Source organism: Cyclopterus lumpus, chromosome 4, assembly GCF_009769545.1.
Source record: "Cyclopterus lumpus isolate fCycLum1 chromosome 4, fCycLum1.pri, whole genome shotgun sequence".
NCBI lineage: Eukaryota > Metazoa > Chordata > Actinopteri > Perciformes > Cyclopteridae > Cyclopterus > Cyclopterus lumpus.
In genome coordinates this window covers 22,272,979-22,292,978 of record NC_046969.1, presented here as the reverse complement: position 1 = coordinate 22,292,978, position 20,000 = coordinate 22,272,979, and the positions used below count along the sequence as shown (strand labels likewise).

The window sequence follows — 20,000 nt, the reverse complement described above, 5'->3', positions numbered from 1 at the left end:
ATGAGTACCCTGCTGGCTAACATCAACGCCTACTACGCGCACACCACCCAGGCCACTAACAACGTCTCTGCCTCAGACCGCTTTGCTGCTTCGAACTTTGGGGTGAGTACCTAGATCCAACAATAAGGCTTGCAGAAAAAAAGAAAGTATCATGATTTCCTTTTTTTTTTGCCATCATCATTTTGTATTTATTATTATGTGCTTATTTGTTATCGTGGTCGTGTGTCTGCTAACGTTCAAATCTTGTGCTGTGATTCCCACAGAAAGAGCGATTTGTCAAGCTTCTCGACCAGCTTCACAACTCTCTGAGGATCGACCTGTCTATGTACCGCGTAAGATTTCTCTCCGGCTAACTCTTTGCCCTCGTGTATGTGAAAAAGTTTATAATAGACGACAACTGATAGTGGCTGGCTAGTCCAACTGCATGCTGGAACATCCTCCCACCTCTCGACTGCAGCAGCAGCAAGACGAAGCAGGCGGACGTGTTAATTAGACTGACTGACAGCTCCCTTTTGAAACATGCACAGACACATTCAGGAAACACTGCACACCCACACAGTAACAAGTGTTTGCTATGCTGGAACACACAAGCACACAGCGGACCAGGATAGACGTGAAGTCATGTGTTGTTTTTTTTTTTTTTTTCCGTGTCTGACTGCAGAACAACTTCCCGGCCAGCAGTCCTGAGAGGCTGCAGGACCTCAAGTCCACAGTGGACCTCCTCACCAGTATCACCTTCTTTAGGATGAAGGTACCGTCCCTTCTTTTGGCTCCTTCTGTATTGTCTGCTTCACCTGCCCATCAGACGGCCATTTAGCTCAGTGTGTTACGCGTATATGAAGTTCATCAAGAATTTCCTCTTTACTCTGATTTGAAAAGCACAATTCAATATATTATGTGTTTGTGTTATATATTGTTGTGTTCATCTTGAAATGAACCTACAAGAGTCATTTTTTAATTTGTCTTTGCACTCGAGACGAGCATGAGGACAATTGTGAAATGCCATCGTTTGGTGAATTCATTTCACCTTTTTAACTTTGTGTTCAGGTCCAAGAGCTCCAGTCTCCACCCAGAGCCAGTCAAGTGGTGAAGGACTGTGTCAAAGCCTGCCTCAACTCCACCTACGAGTACATCTTTAATAACTGCCATGAGCTGTACAGCCGCGAGTATCAGACCGACCCGGTAAGAAGCAGCAGCTTATTATATATCTGTGTAGGTGTGAGTGAATATATGTCTCTCTCTCTTTCCTTCAAAATGTTCACATTTCAATGTTGCTTTATTGACCTGACTGTCATTTAGTACAGTATTGCCAAAGGTCATGTGAGTGCAATAGTGTCAGTTCCCGCGCTCGTTATACATGCATAATGTCTTTTCAAAAATAAATGTCCGATTACTTAATTTAAAACTCCTTTGCTTGACGTCTGTATTTTTTCTCGGTGCGTCTGTGTGTGTGTGTGTGTGTGGCGAGTCTCCGTCATCCTCTGGGTAGGCCGGGCTCTCCCATCCATCACTCCTGCATCGGATTTCAATAATGATTTCTAGAACTTGCTTTAAGTCCTCATTAAAGCGACAACTCCATTCAGACTCCCCCGTGAATTTCAAATAAGCATTTTCTTTTTTTTTTTTCCTTTTTGAATAAAACATTTTATCCTGAGGGACGTTGCTGTATTTTTGTTGAAATCTCTGCAAGGTCATTCCCCTGCGGTGCTCCGGCTTAGTTTTTTTTTTTTTTTTTTTTCTTCTTCCGCTATTTCAAAGAAGTCGTCTAGACAATCGACATTCTGAGTCTGTTTTAAAGCCGTTTGAACAGCTAAATAAAAAAAAAATGAACAACACAGTCAAGAAATCTCTCAGATAATAAAAAAAATAACATTAGTAATATGCAAAAATAAGAGTGCTGAATGGTCCCACAATTAAATATCTACACTACTTTTTTTTGGATGATTGGTCCAATGGTTATCTTATGTGTGAGGAGGTTTGGTGTGTTCAGTAAAATTAGTTTCATGATGAGGAGAAAATTGGCCAAAGATTCTGATCCTTCCATCACATACTGAACAAAGGGATCAGCAGGCTAATATCACCCCAAAGAGTATATGTAGATTTGTTTTTGTTGTGACTCGAGTTGTGTCACCGCTTTTCCAGGCTAAACAGGGTGCAGTGCCTCCGGAGGAGCAGGGACCCTCCATCAAGAATCTGGATTTCTGGTCCAAACTCATCACACTTATCGTCTCCATCATCGAGGAGGATAAGAACTCTTACACTCCCTGCTTAAACCAGTGAGTCTCTTTACTCCTCCTCTACGTATTTGATCACATTTCCTTCTCCATCTCTTCTCCACAGTGTTTTTTCCTTTTTTTACCCTTATCTGCTGCTCTCTCAATTTCATTTACCTTCTCTCTCTCTAAGTGCTTATACTTAGTGCCTTTCTCCTTCTCTCCTCCATCAAGGTTTCCCCAGGAGCTCAACGTGGGTAAAATCAGCGCTGAAGTGATGTGGAACCTGTTTGCTCAGGATATGAAGTATGCAATGGAGGGTGAGTCAATGATACACTGAGCCTCTAAGATGAATGTCGCCGCCAGCTGCGATTTTGTTGTTTGTGCACTATTGACCAAACACACACACACACAAAACAGTATGAAGGATAGAGAGTTGTTTTTATTGGTTTTAAATATGTGTGAACATGGTCATAGAAGGATGCTTTCATTACCAATAAGATGATTTTATAGTGACTGATCAGTCACGAGTAAACCTACATCCTTGTATGTGGTCAGCCACACCAGCTTAAAGTATTGGAAGGCATGAGTGGAAATCAGTCAAATGGATTAAGAGATACAGTTGTTTGTCTTAATCGTGCTCCTTAACTGGTTAGCTTTATACACAAATCTGAGATATGGAAGACTTTTGTTTTAGCTCAAGCAAATAGCCAACACATAAAGTATGTACATACATATAAATCCAGCTATTTAAGGTCATCATCTGACTGATGTCCAGCAGTATCGGTATATCTCTAGTTTTGATCAAACTTTTTGGAAAGGTTTGCCAATTATGCAAAGCCTAAAAGGTCATACACAATGTTTGGGTTTGATCAATATTTTAGTAATAATATTGGCTCTTGGGTTGGGCTGTGACAACTACACGAAACGTGATTGTGTAATTAAACCATTAATTACAGTGTATTCATAAGGATGTGTGCTGCTTTGGATGCACAATAGATCTGTGGAAATTGCAGGTAGACGTATAGCCGACGAGAGAAATGAGCTTTTTTGCTCACTTTGCATTTGTCCCCTTTATTTTGTCTCTCAGAACACGAAAAAAATCGCTTGTGCAAGAGTGCAGATTACATGAACCTGCACTTCAAGGTCAAGTGGCTGTACAACGAGTACTGCAAAGACCTGCCCTTCTTCAAGAGCCGAGTGCCTGAATATCCTGCGTGAGTAGCAACTCTTTGACTTGCACTGAAAACAGAGAAAAGCAATAAAAAAAGTCTCATCTTGTCTTATTTCGGGTTCCTAGTTTGTAGATAAGTACATAATTTCTGCTCTTCATAGGTGGTTTGAGCCATTTGTTATCCAGTGGCTGGATGAAAACGAGGAAGTGTCTCGGGACTTTCTGCACGGCGCTTTGGAGAGAGACAAAAAAGATGGGGTGAATATTGCCAGCTCCTCTTCTCCTTATCGCCCCTTCACTCCTCGGCAAGCGCCGAGTCGCCGTTGTTGTTCATGCAGAATTACTGTAATCCATCCTTTGTACTTCCACCGTCGCACTCAAAAGTTATCAGCCAAAGCTCCACCCTCCCTCCCTCCCTCCCCGCTCTGCATCTCACACTTCCGGCGTGTGTCTCCCCTCCAATTCTTCCAAGGCGTCAACAGAAGCACGGACGCGGACTCTCAGGCAGGAAGAGGACGTTTCAGTCGAAGCGATTCGTCGCGTAAAAGCGACTCTTCGAGGGGTTCGAAGAAGCGCGGTTGAGCCGTGCGTGCACTCAAGGAGGGAGACGACTCGTGTGACAGCAGGATATTGTGGATTAATGGCCTCGTTCCGTAGTTTTGACTGCAGGAAAGCCGTCTCCACCTCATTACCCAGACTCCCCAGAGGAGCACAAACACACTCACCTCTCGCCAATTAGGGACCAGGTGCTAACCAGCAGCCAATTACAGGGAGACAGACAGCAGCTCTCACCTGTCAATGGACGTCTGTCTAACTGGCCGCACGGCTGCTTGTCTGCAGGGTGTCTGAGACGCAGCGCATGTGGGCAAAGATATCAAAGGTTCATTTTAAAATGGCGTCTAATGGTCCGTCTGTACGGGCCCAGAGGTCACCTCTAGCTCGCTTCATCTCACCTGCTACTTCTACTTCATCCCTAATCACTTACGCCCTTTTCCCACTTTCTAATCTCCTCGCACACCTTTTTTTTTCTGCCCTCCAGTTCCAGGTGACGTCGGAACACGCTCTGTTCTCCTGTTCGGTGGTGGACGTGTTTTCCCAGCTCAACCAGAGCTTCGAGATCATCAGGAAGCTCGAGTGTCCTGATCCGCTGATCGTGGGACACTACATGAAGCGATTCGCTAAGGTGGGTCCTATTGAAACGCCCTATCGATGTGCAACAAAGAGATCTTTTAAAAGTAGTCCGATGTTTAATGACCTGTCGCTCTTTCTTGTTCCCCTCTCCAGACCATCAGCAATGTGCTTCTTTCCTATGCCGATATCATCTCCAAGGTGTTTGCCAACTATGTCACCATGGAGAAAGTGGTGAGCGGCCAAAGACTTGATGGAGTCAGCTCGGTCGATTCTAATCAAAACACTGCAAACCCAAAAAAAAAAATACATTTGAGTTTCAGTTTAACACTGTTGATGTAACACAGCTAATCGTGTCTACATCAAACCGTTTTAGTGTATTCATGGTTGCTGTAAGGAAGCCTGAATCCATTTGTCTTTCCATCCTCAGCCCTGCATCCTGATCAACAACATCCAGCAGCTGAGAGTTCAGCTGGAGAAGATGTTTGAAGCCATGGGTGGAAAAGATGTGAGTGATTCTCTCGAGTTTGAACTCCCAACCCGCTATTATTCACCAGCTTAACTATGTTAGTATTTGGTCACAGTTACCATGGGTTTGTAGTTTATTTTTTGGCCTCCAATGAGAAAAAATGTCATCATAATCTTTCAGCTAAGGTTACCAGAGGTCTAAACTATCAGCAACGTGTTCTCTCCAATAGTTTAACCCGGCATTTAGCGAAAGGACCAACTATTTGCTACAGTTTCTGAAAATATCGCTTTGAATTTGCAAAGAAAACAAAGGCAAAATGTTCCCAACGAACTGAAACTATAAAACGCCATTGGCAGCACAAATACGATCGGTATGATGTTTAAAATGAGGGACTAGTACAGGTTACTGTAAGAAGGATAATGGAGCGCACCCCATCTTTAATCTGAATGTGCAACGTCATTATTACTGCACTGTCCAATCACCCCAACCAGCTCTGTGTGTGTGTGTGTGTGTGTGTGTATGTGTGTGTGTGTGTGTGTGTGTGTGTGTGTGTGTTTCCATGGTCGTACTTTAGCTGTGTGTGGAGGCCAGCGACATACTGAAAGACCTACAGATTAAGCTCAACAATGTGATGGATGATCTCAGCAGGGTTTTCTCTGTCAGGTAGAAAGAAACGCACGCGCACACAGTCTCATTCCTTTCATATAAATCTGACATTAATGTGCTGCATATTCAGACAGACGCAGTGCAGACTTTGTTAAAAGCCTCTTCTGCGTTCCCTCTGTAGTTTCCAGCCTCACATAGAGGAGAACGTGAAGCAGATGGGAGACATCTTGGCTCAGGTGAAGGGAACCTCAAATGTGGGGAACGCCAGCAGCGTCGCCCAGGATGCTGACAACGTCCTGCAGCCCATCATGGAGTTCCTGGACAGCAAGTGAGGCCACTTTAGTGGAGTCCTCTGAAACGGATAGTTCTGCCTTTTCATTGTTTTATTTACCTACAAACTCATAGATGCTTGTTTTTGTCTCCGAATGCCATTTGAAGGTATGTTGAATGGTCGTCATAGTTCAGGTCACTGTGTAGATGTCGGTGAAGCTAAGTTGCAGCTCAGGAGGAGTTATAACAGCAATCCACACACACAAGCTTCATATTTTTATGTAGTTTCCCTACTTTGGAGAGAAATGGTATGAATTGTGAGACATAAGATGGACTAAAATCCATGAGCATGCCTGACTCTAGGTAAGTAGAAGCAAAAAATGAATTCCCATAAAGACTTTTTGGTGGTCTACAGCCCTTTTTTCTTTTTGTTCTTTTTTCTTGATTATCTTCTCTCTCTTTTTTTTTTTTTTTTTAAATAAAGAAATGCGCTCGCATCCTTCTGCTGCTTATTATTCACCACTCCTTCCTGTCTCCCGTCTCCCCCACCTCCTGCCAGCTTGACTTTGTTTGCTAAGATCTGTGAGAAGACTGTGCTGAAACGCGTGTTGAAGGAGCTGTGGAAGCTGGTGATGAACACCATGGAGAAGACCATCGTTCTGCCGCCGCTCACAGACCAAACGGTGAGAGCGCACAGACGTACGAACACACACACACACACATTCAGAGGCGCACAGCCGTACAAATACACACAATAATGAGCTGCACTCGATGCCGACTGGGCCTGCTGCACACGCGAGGAGGAATTTTTAGTGTGGCTAAATATCCACGTATATGCAAAGCGTGGATGTTGCAACGGAGAGATACGAATATAAGATCTTATGATGACCACGGCAATATGATTATAAAAAGTATGTGCAAAACATGTAACACACATGCACGAATACGCACTTTAAACACACACCTCCAACTGCTGAGGCAGCATCAAAAGAACAAGGAGGAGGAGGAGGATATGGAAAGGCAATACAAAAGACGACATTTTGTGTGTGTGTTGCAATTCAAGATGGCCCTCTTATGAAAGATCAATCTCTATATGGCTTCCTATCCACACGTTATATTTAGCATCGCCCCCAGTGCCTTCATTTCTCCAAACTATCAAGATGAAACCCTGTCCCTTTTTACAAAGAAAAAAAAAAAATGCTGAAAAGAGAAAAGGAGTGCACCATATCATTCTTACACCAGCTCATGGCTGCTCTCCAGTATGTCAGCCAACAGTTATCTGGAGTGATTTATGAGTAAATCATAACAAAGTGGCAGAAAATATTTGCCCAAAAGATCTGGCCCACTTCCAAAAAAGAAAAGGAAAAAAAAAGAATCGTACATTTTGGAAAGCAGCCTCTTGTTTTCTTTTGTTTTTGGATATATGTGTTCTTATTTGTGTTCGGTTATGAACTAAAGAGCCTCATGTCACTTTTTATTACTATCACTCTGCAGTCCAATTGAGTTAATCCAATTAGGAACAAACAAAAAAACAGGAGAAGATAGTGAGCCCTGAATGCCACATGATCATCTCTGGCTATTTTTTTATATGAAGTTGCTGTAAAGCTAAAACACTTATTTGCTCTATTCTATTAGTCGTAAAGTTGCTTAACCGCTGGCCCCTCCCCCTTCTCTACCTGTACATAGTCCAGGCTTCAGACATGCATCAATTTGTCCCACGTCCCTTCAGCCCTCAGGCCCAAACTTGTGTTTTTTTTATTTATATTTTTTATTGATGTGGGGCTCTTTGCAGCTTGACTGACCCTTCTCTCTGGTTGTTGTTGTTGTTGTGATTACTATTACATCCCGCTCCCACCGCTCTCCCTCCACAGATGATTGTAAGTACAGCACTCCTGCGTGTGTGTCTGTCTGTCCGTCCACGGTGGTTGGTTCTTTGCTATATGTGGCTGCGATCTTCCCCTGTTTTTTAACCCTGTTTATCACACCCTCTCCCTTCTCACAACCTCTCAGGTCTGTCCCAATCTGTCTCTTCTCCTTCTTTTCACCTTCTTTCCATCTTCTTTTTCCTCCTCCTCCTACTTCCTCTTTGTTACTTTCTCCTTTTTTACCTTCTCCTTCTTCTCTCCTCCAACGCTGTCTCTCTTTTGAGCAGACAGAAGCATGGTGCATTCCTGACTTGTTCTGATAGGTCCCACAACCCCCTCTTTTTAAAAAAAAAAAATCTCCACCAATCAACGCCCCGCCCCCTCTTCTTGCTGTCTCTTCTTCCCGAACACTCTCCTCAAACAGGAAGTGGTACTCCTCTCTTGCGCCTGATGTTGCCTTGTTTCTTCTCATGCATCGTGTCCTTACACTGGGACCCTGGTGGGGTGAATCTCTCGGTGGCTTGGTATCTGGTGTCCTGCCTCCACCCCCCACCCCACGCCCCGTCTCCCTGCCTCCACTGTCCCCACCTTTTCCACCTGTTTGAAATGTGTCCCCCTCCACCCGCCCACTGTGGGTTTGTTGCTTGCATCTGATATATTTCAACACTGCAGTCTTCTCTCAGTATACTGTACAACATTGTACTGTATTGTCTCTGCAGACCTGTCATGTTGGTCTGTCCCGCTCTGATTTCATGTTCTGTTGTTACTATGATGATTGTGATGCTGGTATTGTGTCACTGGTCCTGATGCACAGAACAGCTGTTCTCACGAGACGTTATTGGTTTGAGTTGATGTTGGTCCTTAAAAGGTGCGTTCAATGTACTGTGCAAAACATATTCCATGGTGTACTTGAACAGTACCGCACAGGAAGGGATGTTTTCTAATTAACAGAATTGATGTCTTGATTGTCTTATTTATTGTTCACCTTCAAGTGGTGAAGGAAGTATTCAGTTCTTTAAATAAAAAAAATAAAAAAAGCAACTCCACAAATAAGGAATGTGGAAATAATCCATTACAAGTCAAATTCCTGTTCTGAAAATTTTACATGAGTAAAGTGTACTTTAGTAGAAGTACCTATTTGGCAGAAAATACTAACTATTTAATATATAATGTTGGTTTAATATATAATGTTACAATATATATGCTACACAACAAAGCTAGCATTCAGATTGTCACTTAAATAAATACAAAATGGCTCCTAAAGTCAATATCCATTGCAGAAGGAGATAACATAATTGTTTTAGACCATATCACACACACTGATAAAAGTATTGCAATATTTGAATTACAAACTGGGTGTCTGTGGCGCCATGTCCGGAAATAATGCTGTATTTCTGATTTGATTTAGAGTTTTTAATTGCTTGAAAACAACGGAAATGTGCTTTTGCGTTTAAATGTCTGGAGTCCTTATGTTGATACATGATCTTCAATCTTTTTATTTTCTATTTAATATTTCTAGACAATTGTGACTATACAGTGGAGATGTTGTTTTTAACAACACAGTTTCATAATATTGCAAATATATAAATATTGCAATACTTTTATCATTGGGCCATAGATCTTCTTTTAATGGGATAGTTTACATTTTTGGGAACTACACTTATTTGCTTTCTTGTAAAAAGTTGGATACGAAGATTGTTTGAGTTTAAATTATTGTAAGTTATTAAGTTTATGATTGGTACCACTCTTTCAGTATGGAGCGAGCGCCGCTAGTTCATTAGCTTAACTTACCTTAAAGACTAGTAGTGGACGGGAAACGGCTAGCTCGACTTTCTCCAGTCAGAAAAATCCACCTAAAGCTCACAAATTAACACGTTATATCTGATTAGTTCATACTCTACTCGTTTAAAATAACAATTGTGGATTTACTGAGAGTTACAGCAGCCGGGCGCAGTGCCTAAATTGAGCCTTGACACAGTTGCAGCACGCGTAAAAATCACATCCGGTCACTTTTTTTACGCTCTGCTTGTGTAAACAAACAAGAAATAATGTGTTTATTTGTGAGCAGAGAGATGGAGTGGATAAAGCCAAGCTAACCGGTTCGGTCTGCTAACACAGGCTAATCACCCCCCCCCCCCCCCCCCCCCCCCCCCACCTGCTCTAGCTCTGTGCTATACAGCACAAATATCTTTTCATCTAAATCTGCGTAAGAAGGCAAATAAATGTGGACAAAATGTTCTGTTTTATCAGCATGCATTTACTCCTGTCAGCATGTATGCTGTTTGTGTTCTGCCAACCAATTGTTGTCTGGTTGTGTTGGTTTGGAGTTAAAAGCCTATTAAGCTAACTGAAAGGAGGGGACATCTACAGCAGTGTGTATGCTCAATTTTGCTCACATTTTGCACATATATGCACTTAAAAGGCATTATTCTCATGTAGCCAATGAGAGAGAAGTCAGACTGCAGGGACTGGCCACTGCTTGAAGTATTAACCACATGCTCTCTTTCCAGGGGAGACTGAAGAGTGCTTCTCACAGTGATGTAAGGACTAAACCCCTTTAGATCAATGTGTCTTGTCTCTCTCCTTGTCTTCTCTACGTGTCTCCGTCTATGTCTCTCAGCTCGCCAGTCAAACAAAGCAGTGAGAATATATATTTTTTTTTTTTGCACTTTTGTTTTGACATAATCTTCCTCCTATAGTGCTGCGTTATATGTTGTGAGAATTGCTGTAGCAGTAGCTGCCTGCACTCAGAGGCTCAGCGCGGGTCATACACTCAAATCTGCGGCTCAAACGCACCACAAACCGTAAGCCGAGGAGGTCAATCGTCAATTAATTCCACTTGGAGTTAAAAAGCATTTTCTGTTCATTTCTGCAACACCGAAGAAGGCGTGGTTCACCTGCAAGTTGCATTGCAAGACGAACCGGCTGAGTACGTGACGCTTGTCACTTTGACCTGCGGCTTTATGGTGCATTTTAGCCGCAGAAATGTGGTCGTAAGGTGAGAATATTTGGCATAACGTAATTATGTTTCATCTCAGCAGCCCCATTTCAATAAAAGGCCCCGACCATCTACCTTATTTTCTGTAGGTTTAACATCGTGTAGCAGGGGAGGCTGGATTTCTCACACATGACCCTGTAATAAATGCAGTTTAAATGAGTAGACGCATACGTTTCAATAGTGCATACTAGTAGATTTCTTCTATTTTAATCAATATTACGTTTTGTTTCTAACATTATTGTGCTGTTGCTTGTAAGATTATTTCTGGGCTCTAGCCCCATACATTATAAAAGCTTATTTCATGCCGAAGGCTGTACCCAAGTATAGGATTTGAAAGTGCAGTCGGTAGCACTTAGTGACATGTTCGCTTTCCCGAGTTTTGCATTAGTACGGACCCGCGTACCCCACAGTGCAACTGCATAGCTGCTACCTGCGTGTGTGTGTGTGTGTGTGCACGTGTGTGTTCACGAGTGCACTACGTGCTGAGCCACTTTCCTGTGTGTGTGTGTGTGTGTGTGTGTGTGTGTGTGTGTGTGTGTGTGTGTGTGTGTGTGTGTGTGTGTGTGTGTGTGTGTGTGTGTGTGTGTGTGTGTGTGTGTGTGTGTGTGTGTGTGTGTGTGTGTGTGTGTGTGTGTGTGTGTGATGTGATGTTCTGGAATGAATAAAACACAGATGAGTGTGTTAACGGCACTAGAAGGAAAAAAAGCACCTTGATATCTGTAAAGCGGCTTAGAGTGACTGCTCATGAATGTGTGTGTGTGTGTGTCAGAGATGTCGCCGTCCTCTGTGTGACTCTGAGCCGTCTACCGCCGCTTGTCCTGCTAATAACAATACTCTGCTCTCTCCTCCTCTCCACTTTTTCTTCCATCTGTCCGGCTGTCTTTTCCAGGGCACTCAGCTCATCTTTAATGCTGCCAAGGAGCTGGGACAGCTGTCCAAGCTGAAGGTACAATATGTTTTCACGCCGCGCTTCACATCGAGACTCAAATTGCCTAGAAAAACACGAGGCGGATCATACGAATAGACGGGCGTATAATATTGGTTATTGTCGTCTTCAGGAGCACATGGTTCGAGAGGAGGCCAAAGCGCTCAGCCCGAAGCAGTGTGCTGTGATAGAGCTGGCCCTGGACACCATCAAGGTAAAAACACCTACACTTTCAATGTTTAAAAAACTCCTTAAATGTTTGACAATAAACAGGTATAGCTCGTGGAAATTACAGTAAATGCTTTGGTTTTAAAATATTCATATTATTTCTAGTCTCCAAGGAAGTGGCTTATAATAGTCTGACCTTTTAAGACTTTGAGCTTTTTGTCTAAATCTAAATTTCCTGTACCTTTTTGAGATGTTTAAGAATGGAGAAATAAGACGTGTTTTAAAATGGACATTTAAATAAGCATCTCTTGTATAAGATGACTCGTATCCATAGAGCAGGGACACAGAAATGATTCAGAGGATGTGGAGCTGGAGAGAGGCTCTGTAACATGCCAGAGATTATGTACATATTTAATCAATGCAAGCTGTCGGTGGCAGATCCAGAATTCGGAGCGACTGGTTCTACAGAAACCATCATCGCTTTTAAAGTTTGCAAGCAGTACTGACTTTTTTTTTAATCAAGGCTGCAACTAACAAGTATAGCACGACTTTAAATGAATCATTTGGCTATAAAAACATGAGAAAAAATGCGCGTCGCAATTTCCTCGAGCTTATAAAACGTCCGCTTTGACCAACTCAACAGTCCGAAAAGGAGCTAATTCTCACATTGTAGAGCCTAGATCCATTAACGTTAGCATTTTTATCAGAAATAAAGTTTTGACCTGTTTGTTTGGTGGTATTTATATAACACCTTTCTATATTATTGTTGTTTTGCATGGTTGACATTGTTTTTGAGTGCAGCTGTCTGTGTGTATCATAGCAATATTTCCATGCTGGTGGTGTGGGTCTGAAGAAGACTTTCCTGGAGAAGAGTCCTGACCTCCTGTCTCTCCACTACGCCCTGTCCCTCTACACGCAGGCTACAGACAAACTCGTTAGGACTTTTGTCCAGTCACAGAACGCACAAGGTAAAATAATTGTCCTTGGGAGACCTTTGAATCTCTTTTTTTTTCCTGAAGTTAATGTCTAATGCAACATAATTCTGTTCTTGACATCAGCGTATCTCCTCAGTGGCTCCCACTCCTCATATTAGGGTTTCCCAAATGTTGAGCTCCATATCCTGAACACATCTCACATGCTTTGTAGAGCATGAAGTCGAGGCTGTAGCTGTATACTCTGAAATTCGGAGACTCCTGGTATAGCCGGGCCTCGGGAAAAACCCACCCAGACTATCCTTTACATGATCTGACAGCTATTTGCAACGAAGAAATAAATACCCGCCCTCCCTCCTCTTTCTTTTCTCTTGCTCTTTGATTCTGTTGCTCGGCCTCCATCCTACCGTCAGATGGCTTCATAACAGCCATCGTCTTTGTGGAAGCGCCGCCGATAGAAATGCCACGAACGCTTAGAATTCAATTAGCAAGAATATGCCATGTTGCAGGATTTCACAGCAGATCAGAAGAATTCAAACGAGCTGATTGTGATTGAAAATAACAACGCATCTATCAGGATCTCTTCCCATCTTTAGGGACGAGACTTATAAACGTGGGTCTGTTTTTTTTTCTTGTACTCTGTAAAGCTCATATTTCTACGTGTTTCTTCTCTCTCTGTCTACTCCCTCCTTCTGCCCCGTCTGTGGGCCAGTGTTCGACGGGAAGGGGGTGAGGTTCACCACTAGTGAGGATGTTTACCCAGAAAAGGGTATGTGGCATTCGGGCTCAGTGCCTGAGACATCCAGGACTACCGGAAAGCCTCCGGACCAAAGCCCAACTCCCTCCCCCCACCCCCCACCCCCACCCCACATGCATCCCGAAACTCCCCTGCCTGCTCAAACTCATCCCAACAGACCCAATACAATGCACACATTGAACATCTCTTTTGCACACGCAACACATGCCCACCGCAACTATCAGAACATAGACCGTATGCATTCATGCATGTCATGTACACACTGATGTCTGTATGTACGGGAGCTGCACTGAAATACATACTTTCACGGACTGTATGTATGAGCAGACGCTGAAGCATGATGTGCTGACATCAGACAAAAGAATAGAAATGCATTAAAGTGTGGAGGAATCCTGATCCGGCATGATGTCACCCAGAGAGGCCCGAGGGGTGTGTGTGTGTGTGTGTGTGTGCGTGCGTGTGTGTGCGTGCGTGTGTGCACGTGACTGAGCAGAGCCAATGTGACCGAGTGAGACCGTCTTTAAGGTTGTTGAAGCAGAAGCACAGTCTGTCTCCAGCGGGGAAGACGGAGAGGAAATCCTCCCCGCCACGTTACCACCTCTGCCACCGTGTCTTGAAGTGTAAAACGCTGAAGAAGAAGAAGACGACGACTAGAATGATTATGTAGAACGGTGATTAGCCGTTCAGTTTTGTCTGGGAGGGCTCCCTCTCCTCTACCATCACACATACAGAGACGGACACATTCAAATCCACACATAGCTCCCACGTGCAGCTTGGCCCGCCCTACAGCGGTGATGAGAGAGGGTGCTCAACTCAACCCCCGTCCTCACTCCACAGATTGAGCCAATCAGAAACAGTCCCTCAGGTCAGGTGGTCGGCTTTCTGTCACTCTAGATTAATATCCAAAGATCTGACTCTTGCTCACACAGGATGACTTCATTTGATGCTGCTGCACAAGCTCCAGCACGCTGAACAACAGTGGTATTGTGAAGTGGTAACGGCTCCAGTAAAAATATATTGCATACCAAAAAAATAATAATCTTTTATTCACCACACAGATTTAGACAGATGGTTTTCAAAGTAAAATATGTCATCGCTATCTGCTGAGTGGTATTTCAATTTCAGCATGAAGTTTTCAGTGGTAGTTAAATTTTACAATTACATATTCATTATCACAGTCTTTCCTCAATCCCATAGTAGAGGGAAAGAAAAGAAAGCAGTGTGTCTTCAGCCTGTCGCCAGCTGCTGGATGCATTATTTGTAATATAAATAGTCAAAGGTCAAGCTGTTTCGACGCTATTTACAGTACAAGTTTGAGATTTAATGTCTATTCTGGTTCAAATGTTCAATGCGGTAGGAAAATGTGCACCTATTGAAGAAGAAAAAGCGGTGTTTTTCTTGGCAACATCTTACTGCCTCCCAGCCAGCAAAGTTTGTTTCTCATCTTTTTTTATGGAAGTCCTCCACAGAGGAGACGAGGCCAGATGGATGACTGCTGCTCTCTTTTGGTCCTGTTGGCAAGCGACACCAACTATCCCATAATGCTCCCCCGGAGAGCCGCGTGCCACGAACACTCTGCCGTCTAACTCCCACGGACACCTTGTTTTCGTGGGTGTTCTGGTTGAGAACACACGAGCAGGCTGCCGGTCGTTTCCACAAAGCTACCGTTGACAAAGCAAAGACATTTAATTTAAAAACACTGAAAAATGAATGTCCATCTGTCACCGTATCCTTCTGGAGATGTATGTGGATCTCAACCACTTGTTCACATGCAGCACACAACAAACAACAACAACAACACAAACACACACACACACACTGAGGAAAGATGTGTCCATGATCTCCCTCCCAGACAAAAGTGGAGCCGTTGTTATCTTCTACGCTTTAAAATGACAGCTTACAGCGAGAAGTTATATTGGACCAAAACACATGGATTCTGTGTTGAAATGCAAAGATATCTGACTTTAATAATTTTTCAATCCTAGTAAAATGCGAGACCTGTCATTAGATTATATTTATGTAGCCAATAATCACACATTTGCATCGAAGGGCTTTACAACCAGCACTGCATTCAACAGAACATCTATTCTGACTTCGATTTCCTTTCAAGGACTCGCAGACATGCAATAATGTCCTATGTATAGAGGAGATAGAAACATCAACAGTACAATGACACTGTGGAGAAACATGACAACATTAGGTCCATGGAGGTAATATTAAAAAAAAAAGAATCGAGAAGTAAGGATCTGGAACGTCACTTGAATTTGAGTCCTTCAGGTTCTTCTCCACGCAGCTTTATTGAGAGAGTCGGGTATCGGTAGTGGTGTCCTTTCCCTTCTCCTGTCCTTCCTCCATGCTTTACCAAGGAATGGGCGTGTCCACCTGTCTAGATCCCTCTGAGCATGTCCTGATCTATGTCAGGGGGTGACACACTGTCAGTTGACCTTTTTCCAGCTCCTCTCCTGTCTTCTTCTCTGCCTCTAACTAACCAGCCTGCATCCAAACAGACAACTTGCGCCTATGAGTGGGCACAAAGTACCGCTGAATTGTAATGAATTGTCTTACTGAAGAAAATAATACAGCTATTCAGGATCAGTACCACAGTTTCCACGAGTTAATGGATTATAATTGAACCGCGTTACTTTATTGCCTATATTAAAAAAAAAATGTGTGCCCACTCATAGGAGCTCTGTCTGATTGTCCACTTCCTGACCACAACATATACACAAGCAGATCTCTATGCCTTGTTAAGTCCTCCTGTTCCACAGTGATTTGTTTAGAATAAAGACCGGTTTGCCTGCAGTCGATATTCTGTGTAATATCCAAAAGGTTTTTTAGCCAAAACCCATTTCAATGTTCAGTTTACACATTTTAAAATGGAATTGGTCTGTCACCTTTCAAAAGGAGGAGGGCACTTTGTGGCACAGTGGTTTGTGTGAGTGTTTGGTTTGTAATAGGAGCACCAAAGAGTCCATGTTTCAGCATTTAAAGGAATTAACGTCCCCCCCCCCCCCCTCTCTGCCTGTCCTCTTAGGCTCTGGTGTGGACGATGCCGTGGGAGAGGTGTCCATCCATGTGGAGATTTTCACTCACCCCAACACTGGAGAGCACAAGGTCACGGTGAAAGGTAAAGGACCGCCCACCCTCCCTTATTTTACCAAGTAAATGAGCATGAGACCTGAGGGAGAGACAGTATTTTCTTCTTCTGAATTCTCTGTTTACTCTCTCTTTTTCTCACCGCTCCACATGAATATCTCTCTCTCTCTTTTTGTCTCTCTCTCTCTCTGTCTCTGTCTCAGTTGTGGCTGCCAATGACCTGAGGTGGCAGACGCAGGGAATATTCCGGCCATTTGTGGAGGTGTACATCATCGGCCCTCATCTCAGCGATAAGAAGAGGAAGTACGCCACCAAGTCAAAGAACAACAGCTGGGCCCCCAAATACAACGAAACCTTCACTTTGTGAGTAATAAATAACCCGGATATGGATTGGTTGCTTTTCGAGGTTGTGGAAAATGTCCGAACAGATTCTCTCTCTCTCTCTCTCTCTCTCTCTCTCTTCACTTGCAGCCCCCTGAGCAGCGAGGCGGGTCCCGAGTGCTACGAGGTCCAGGTGTGCGTGAAGGACTACTGCTTTGCGCGAGAGGACCGCACCGTGGGCATGGCGGTCCTGCAGCTGAAGGACATGGCCTCCAAAGGCAGCGTCGCCTGCTGGCTGCCGCTGGGCAAACGCATCAACATGGACGAGACGGGCCTCACCGTCCTGCGCATCCTCTCCCAACGCAACAACGACGACGTGGCCAAGGAGTTCGTCAAGCTCAAGTCGGACCAGCGCTCTGCAGAGGAGGGCCGCAGCTAAGAGAAGCGACAGCATTAAAAAAAAAAAATTAAAAAAAGGACCCATCTGAAGCTCAATCAGACGCCTGCCACCTACTGCCCTGGGGCTCTCCTGAGCCCCCCGCTAGTCACTGCCCTGTGTTGTAAAAGCACAGATAAGTCAAGTCCCCACACATCCAGTGCTGTAAACGCATCCATTTCACTCGAAAGAACACAGTGCATCGCTAATTTTCTTCAGAAAGCACAAGTGTCTTTTATTGTTCCAGATATTGTGAGCCATCCTTTTTGATGAACAAATACATAGTTTTAATCATAAAGCATATATTTACTTCCCTCGGTCCGTAGAGTCACGCCATTCCACACACACACGCACACACGCACACACACACACACACACACACACACACACCTCATTTGACTGGTTGAGGTGATAAATATCTTGTAGCCTTTGATATTTTTGGCCAGCCCAAAGCACAACAGGACCGAGTGTCCGACTGACCCATTGACAACGACACACACATTCCAGATATATCGGGCGGGGAACAAAAGCACTATTTAGTTTAATATTTATTTACTGCTCTATTCTAAATTATATTTATTTTTAAATAATTCCATACATCGTAATATATCATATATATATATATATATGAAGGACACATGTAAAGATATATCCAGGATTATTCGATGGACGCGTGGTCTTTGAAAGATTGTCCTTGTCCGCCTTTATGTCCGTCCACCCTGTAACAGAGCACACTGCCTGACACCCTCAATGCCTTCTGTCTCGTTGACCCTCGTTTCGTACGTAGCGACTGTAAAAGAGAGTTTAATCCGATGAAAACACGCCCTCAAGCACTGTGGTTCATCGGAGTATACAGTGTGTGTGTGTGTGTGTGAGAATGTCCAGATGTGAATGTATGATCTGCGTTATCGAGCACATCTGGAGCTCATAACGTGCGAGTGCGTTTGTAAGGCGTTGACCTCTTGTTGACCTCACGTAGCCGCCCGTGTTGCCTGTTTCCTGCAAAATGTAATCACAAAAAGCCATCGCGAGCAAAGAGCATCACACAGAGGAGGGAGGGGCGTGTTCACGTTCACGTTCAGAGGGTTTTCCAAGTGTCTTTTACTCCAAGGGGGAGGAAGCGTCCTATTATCTTGTGACGGTTGTTTTCCGTGTTACTGTAAACATTCCCAACAGCACCCCGTGTGTGTGTGTGTGTGTGTGTGAGAGAGAGAGAGAGATGCATGATGGGAGAGGAAGAATACCTTAACTGCCACTTCCTTTTCTTAAAAAAACAAAAGTAAATTTGCCAAATGCAAACCTGCATGTAAGGACATCCTAACAACCTGAGATCACTATTTTGCAAAAGCAACACGCTCTCAGGCTAAAATGTCTACACGGGTTTTAAATCCGAGGGACGGCATACATCTGTAATGATCTGCCACCCACGAAACCTGCTGCAGGTGACCTTGATCTCTTGATACCGAGACCGTCAGACCTCTGCTGCAGATCTAGCCCACACAATGTCTACATCTGACATTTAAACGAGGGCCTACAGCCTTTATATATACAGCCGGGTCTTTAATGCACCCATAATACCGCGTTTATACTTTTTCTTCCAAGTAATTGTTGAATGACAGATCGAGGCTTCGAATCATTCCACAGCTAAATTCATATCTCCTAGAGTTGATTTTGTGTGAAACTAAATGTATTTAATTGTATTATTGCCTGTCCAGCATGTTCTATTTTCATGAATGCCCTTTTTTACAACAAAAAAAAAAAAGGAAAGAAAAAGATTGATTGGTTTATTTATATGTATGCGTGTGTCTGTTTGGAATACGGAGTCTGAAGTTTCACAATGACAGGGTGTTTTTCTTGTTTCTTTTCCTATTTCTGACTCTTTAATTTTTTTTTACGTTCTCCCCAAAAGCACTTGATCGGAAATTGATCATTTAACAGGCCCCACCCTCTTTTAAACAAGGTGTAAGAACTGAACTCTATGCATCTAATCTATAAAAAAAAAAAAAAAACTATATAGATGAGTCGTTTTCTTTGAAGCAGTCCTATGTTTACATTGTGGATTATTCTGATATCAGCGGTGTTTGTCTGATATGGTGTACATGCTGTCTCTATCGTAATAGGCCGAACATCACGACAGCAGTAGAGCTGATGAGAGGCGGAAATCTGTTTGTACGGCTTTTCAGTGCTGAGGAAACTAATCTGAAACGGAGAGAGGCCGATTGTTGTCGTCGTACACAGCTCGGATGTCACAAACACACGTCGTCCGATGTGAGGTGAAGTTTGCTGCTCTTTTGTAGACTTGAACATTTGCTCTGGATATGTAGCTATTGTTGAAAGATATAGGAAGGCCGTGGACACACCGCAGAAGAACAACAAGGACTCTGTACAAATCTGATCATTTAATGGGTTTGATTCAAGAGCCGAATAAAATAAAAAAAACCTCAGTTAACTAATCTAAACATGTCGTCACTCTGCGGTGTGTACAAAGTTTTTCTATATATAAAAAAAAAAGGGCACAGTCTTAATAACTTTAAATAACCGCTACGCGAGTGTTCACATAGCTGGAAACACCACGAAACAAATCTTTATTTATTGCTGTCGACAATGATACTTATGTCTCTCCCTCCTTCGGAGGCTTGGTT

At 43.4% G+C, this 20,000-nt stretch overlaps 2 protein-coding genes across 2 annotated transcripts in view; one reads left to right on the top strand and one right to left on the bottom strand.

The window, feature by feature from the left end:
* Positions 1–18,593, top strand: part of unc13a (unc-13 homolog A (C. elegans)) — a 39,549-nt gene extending 20,956 nt beyond the window's left edge. The window contains 22 exon segments of the mRNA XM_034531438.1: positions 1–102; positions 264–332; positions 662–751; positions 1,048–1,182; positions 2,143–2,276; positions 2,448–2,533; positions 3,304–3,430; positions 3,549–3,645; positions 4,427–4,570; positions 4,672–4,749; positions 4,946–5,023; positions 5,559–5,647; positions 5,772–5,918; positions 6,420–6,543; positions 7,732–7,737; positions 10,236–10,265; positions 11,613–11,669; positions 11,782–11,862; positions 12,637–12,784; positions 16,540–16,632; positions 16,805–16,964; positions 17,073–18,593. The exon segment at positions 1–102 is cut by the window's left edge and continues 52 nt beyond it. Of these exon segments, the coding sequence (XP_034387329.1) occupies positions 1–102; positions 264–332; positions 662–751; positions 1,048–1,182; positions 2,143–2,276; positions 2,448–2,533; positions 3,304–3,430; positions 3,549–3,645; positions 4,427–4,570; positions 4,672–4,749; positions 4,946–5,023; positions 5,559–5,647; positions 5,772–5,918; positions 6,420–6,543; positions 7,732–7,737; positions 10,236–10,265; positions 11,613–11,669; positions 11,782–11,862; positions 12,637–12,784; positions 16,540–16,632; positions 16,805–16,964; positions 17,073–17,361 (2,364 nt within the window). The 3' untranslated portion in view covers positions 17,362–18,593.
* A 1,145-nt stretch (positions 18,594–19,738) lies between these two features.
* The window catches only part of si:dkey-110c1.10 (unconventional myosin-Va), a 16,729-nt gene continuing 16,467 nt past the window's right edge, over positions 19,739–20,000 (bottom strand). The window contains exon 35 of the mRNA XM_034531429.1: positions 19,739–20,000. This exon is cut by the window's right edge and continues 937 nt beyond it. The gene's annotated coding sequence lies outside the window, so the exon portion shown is untranslated.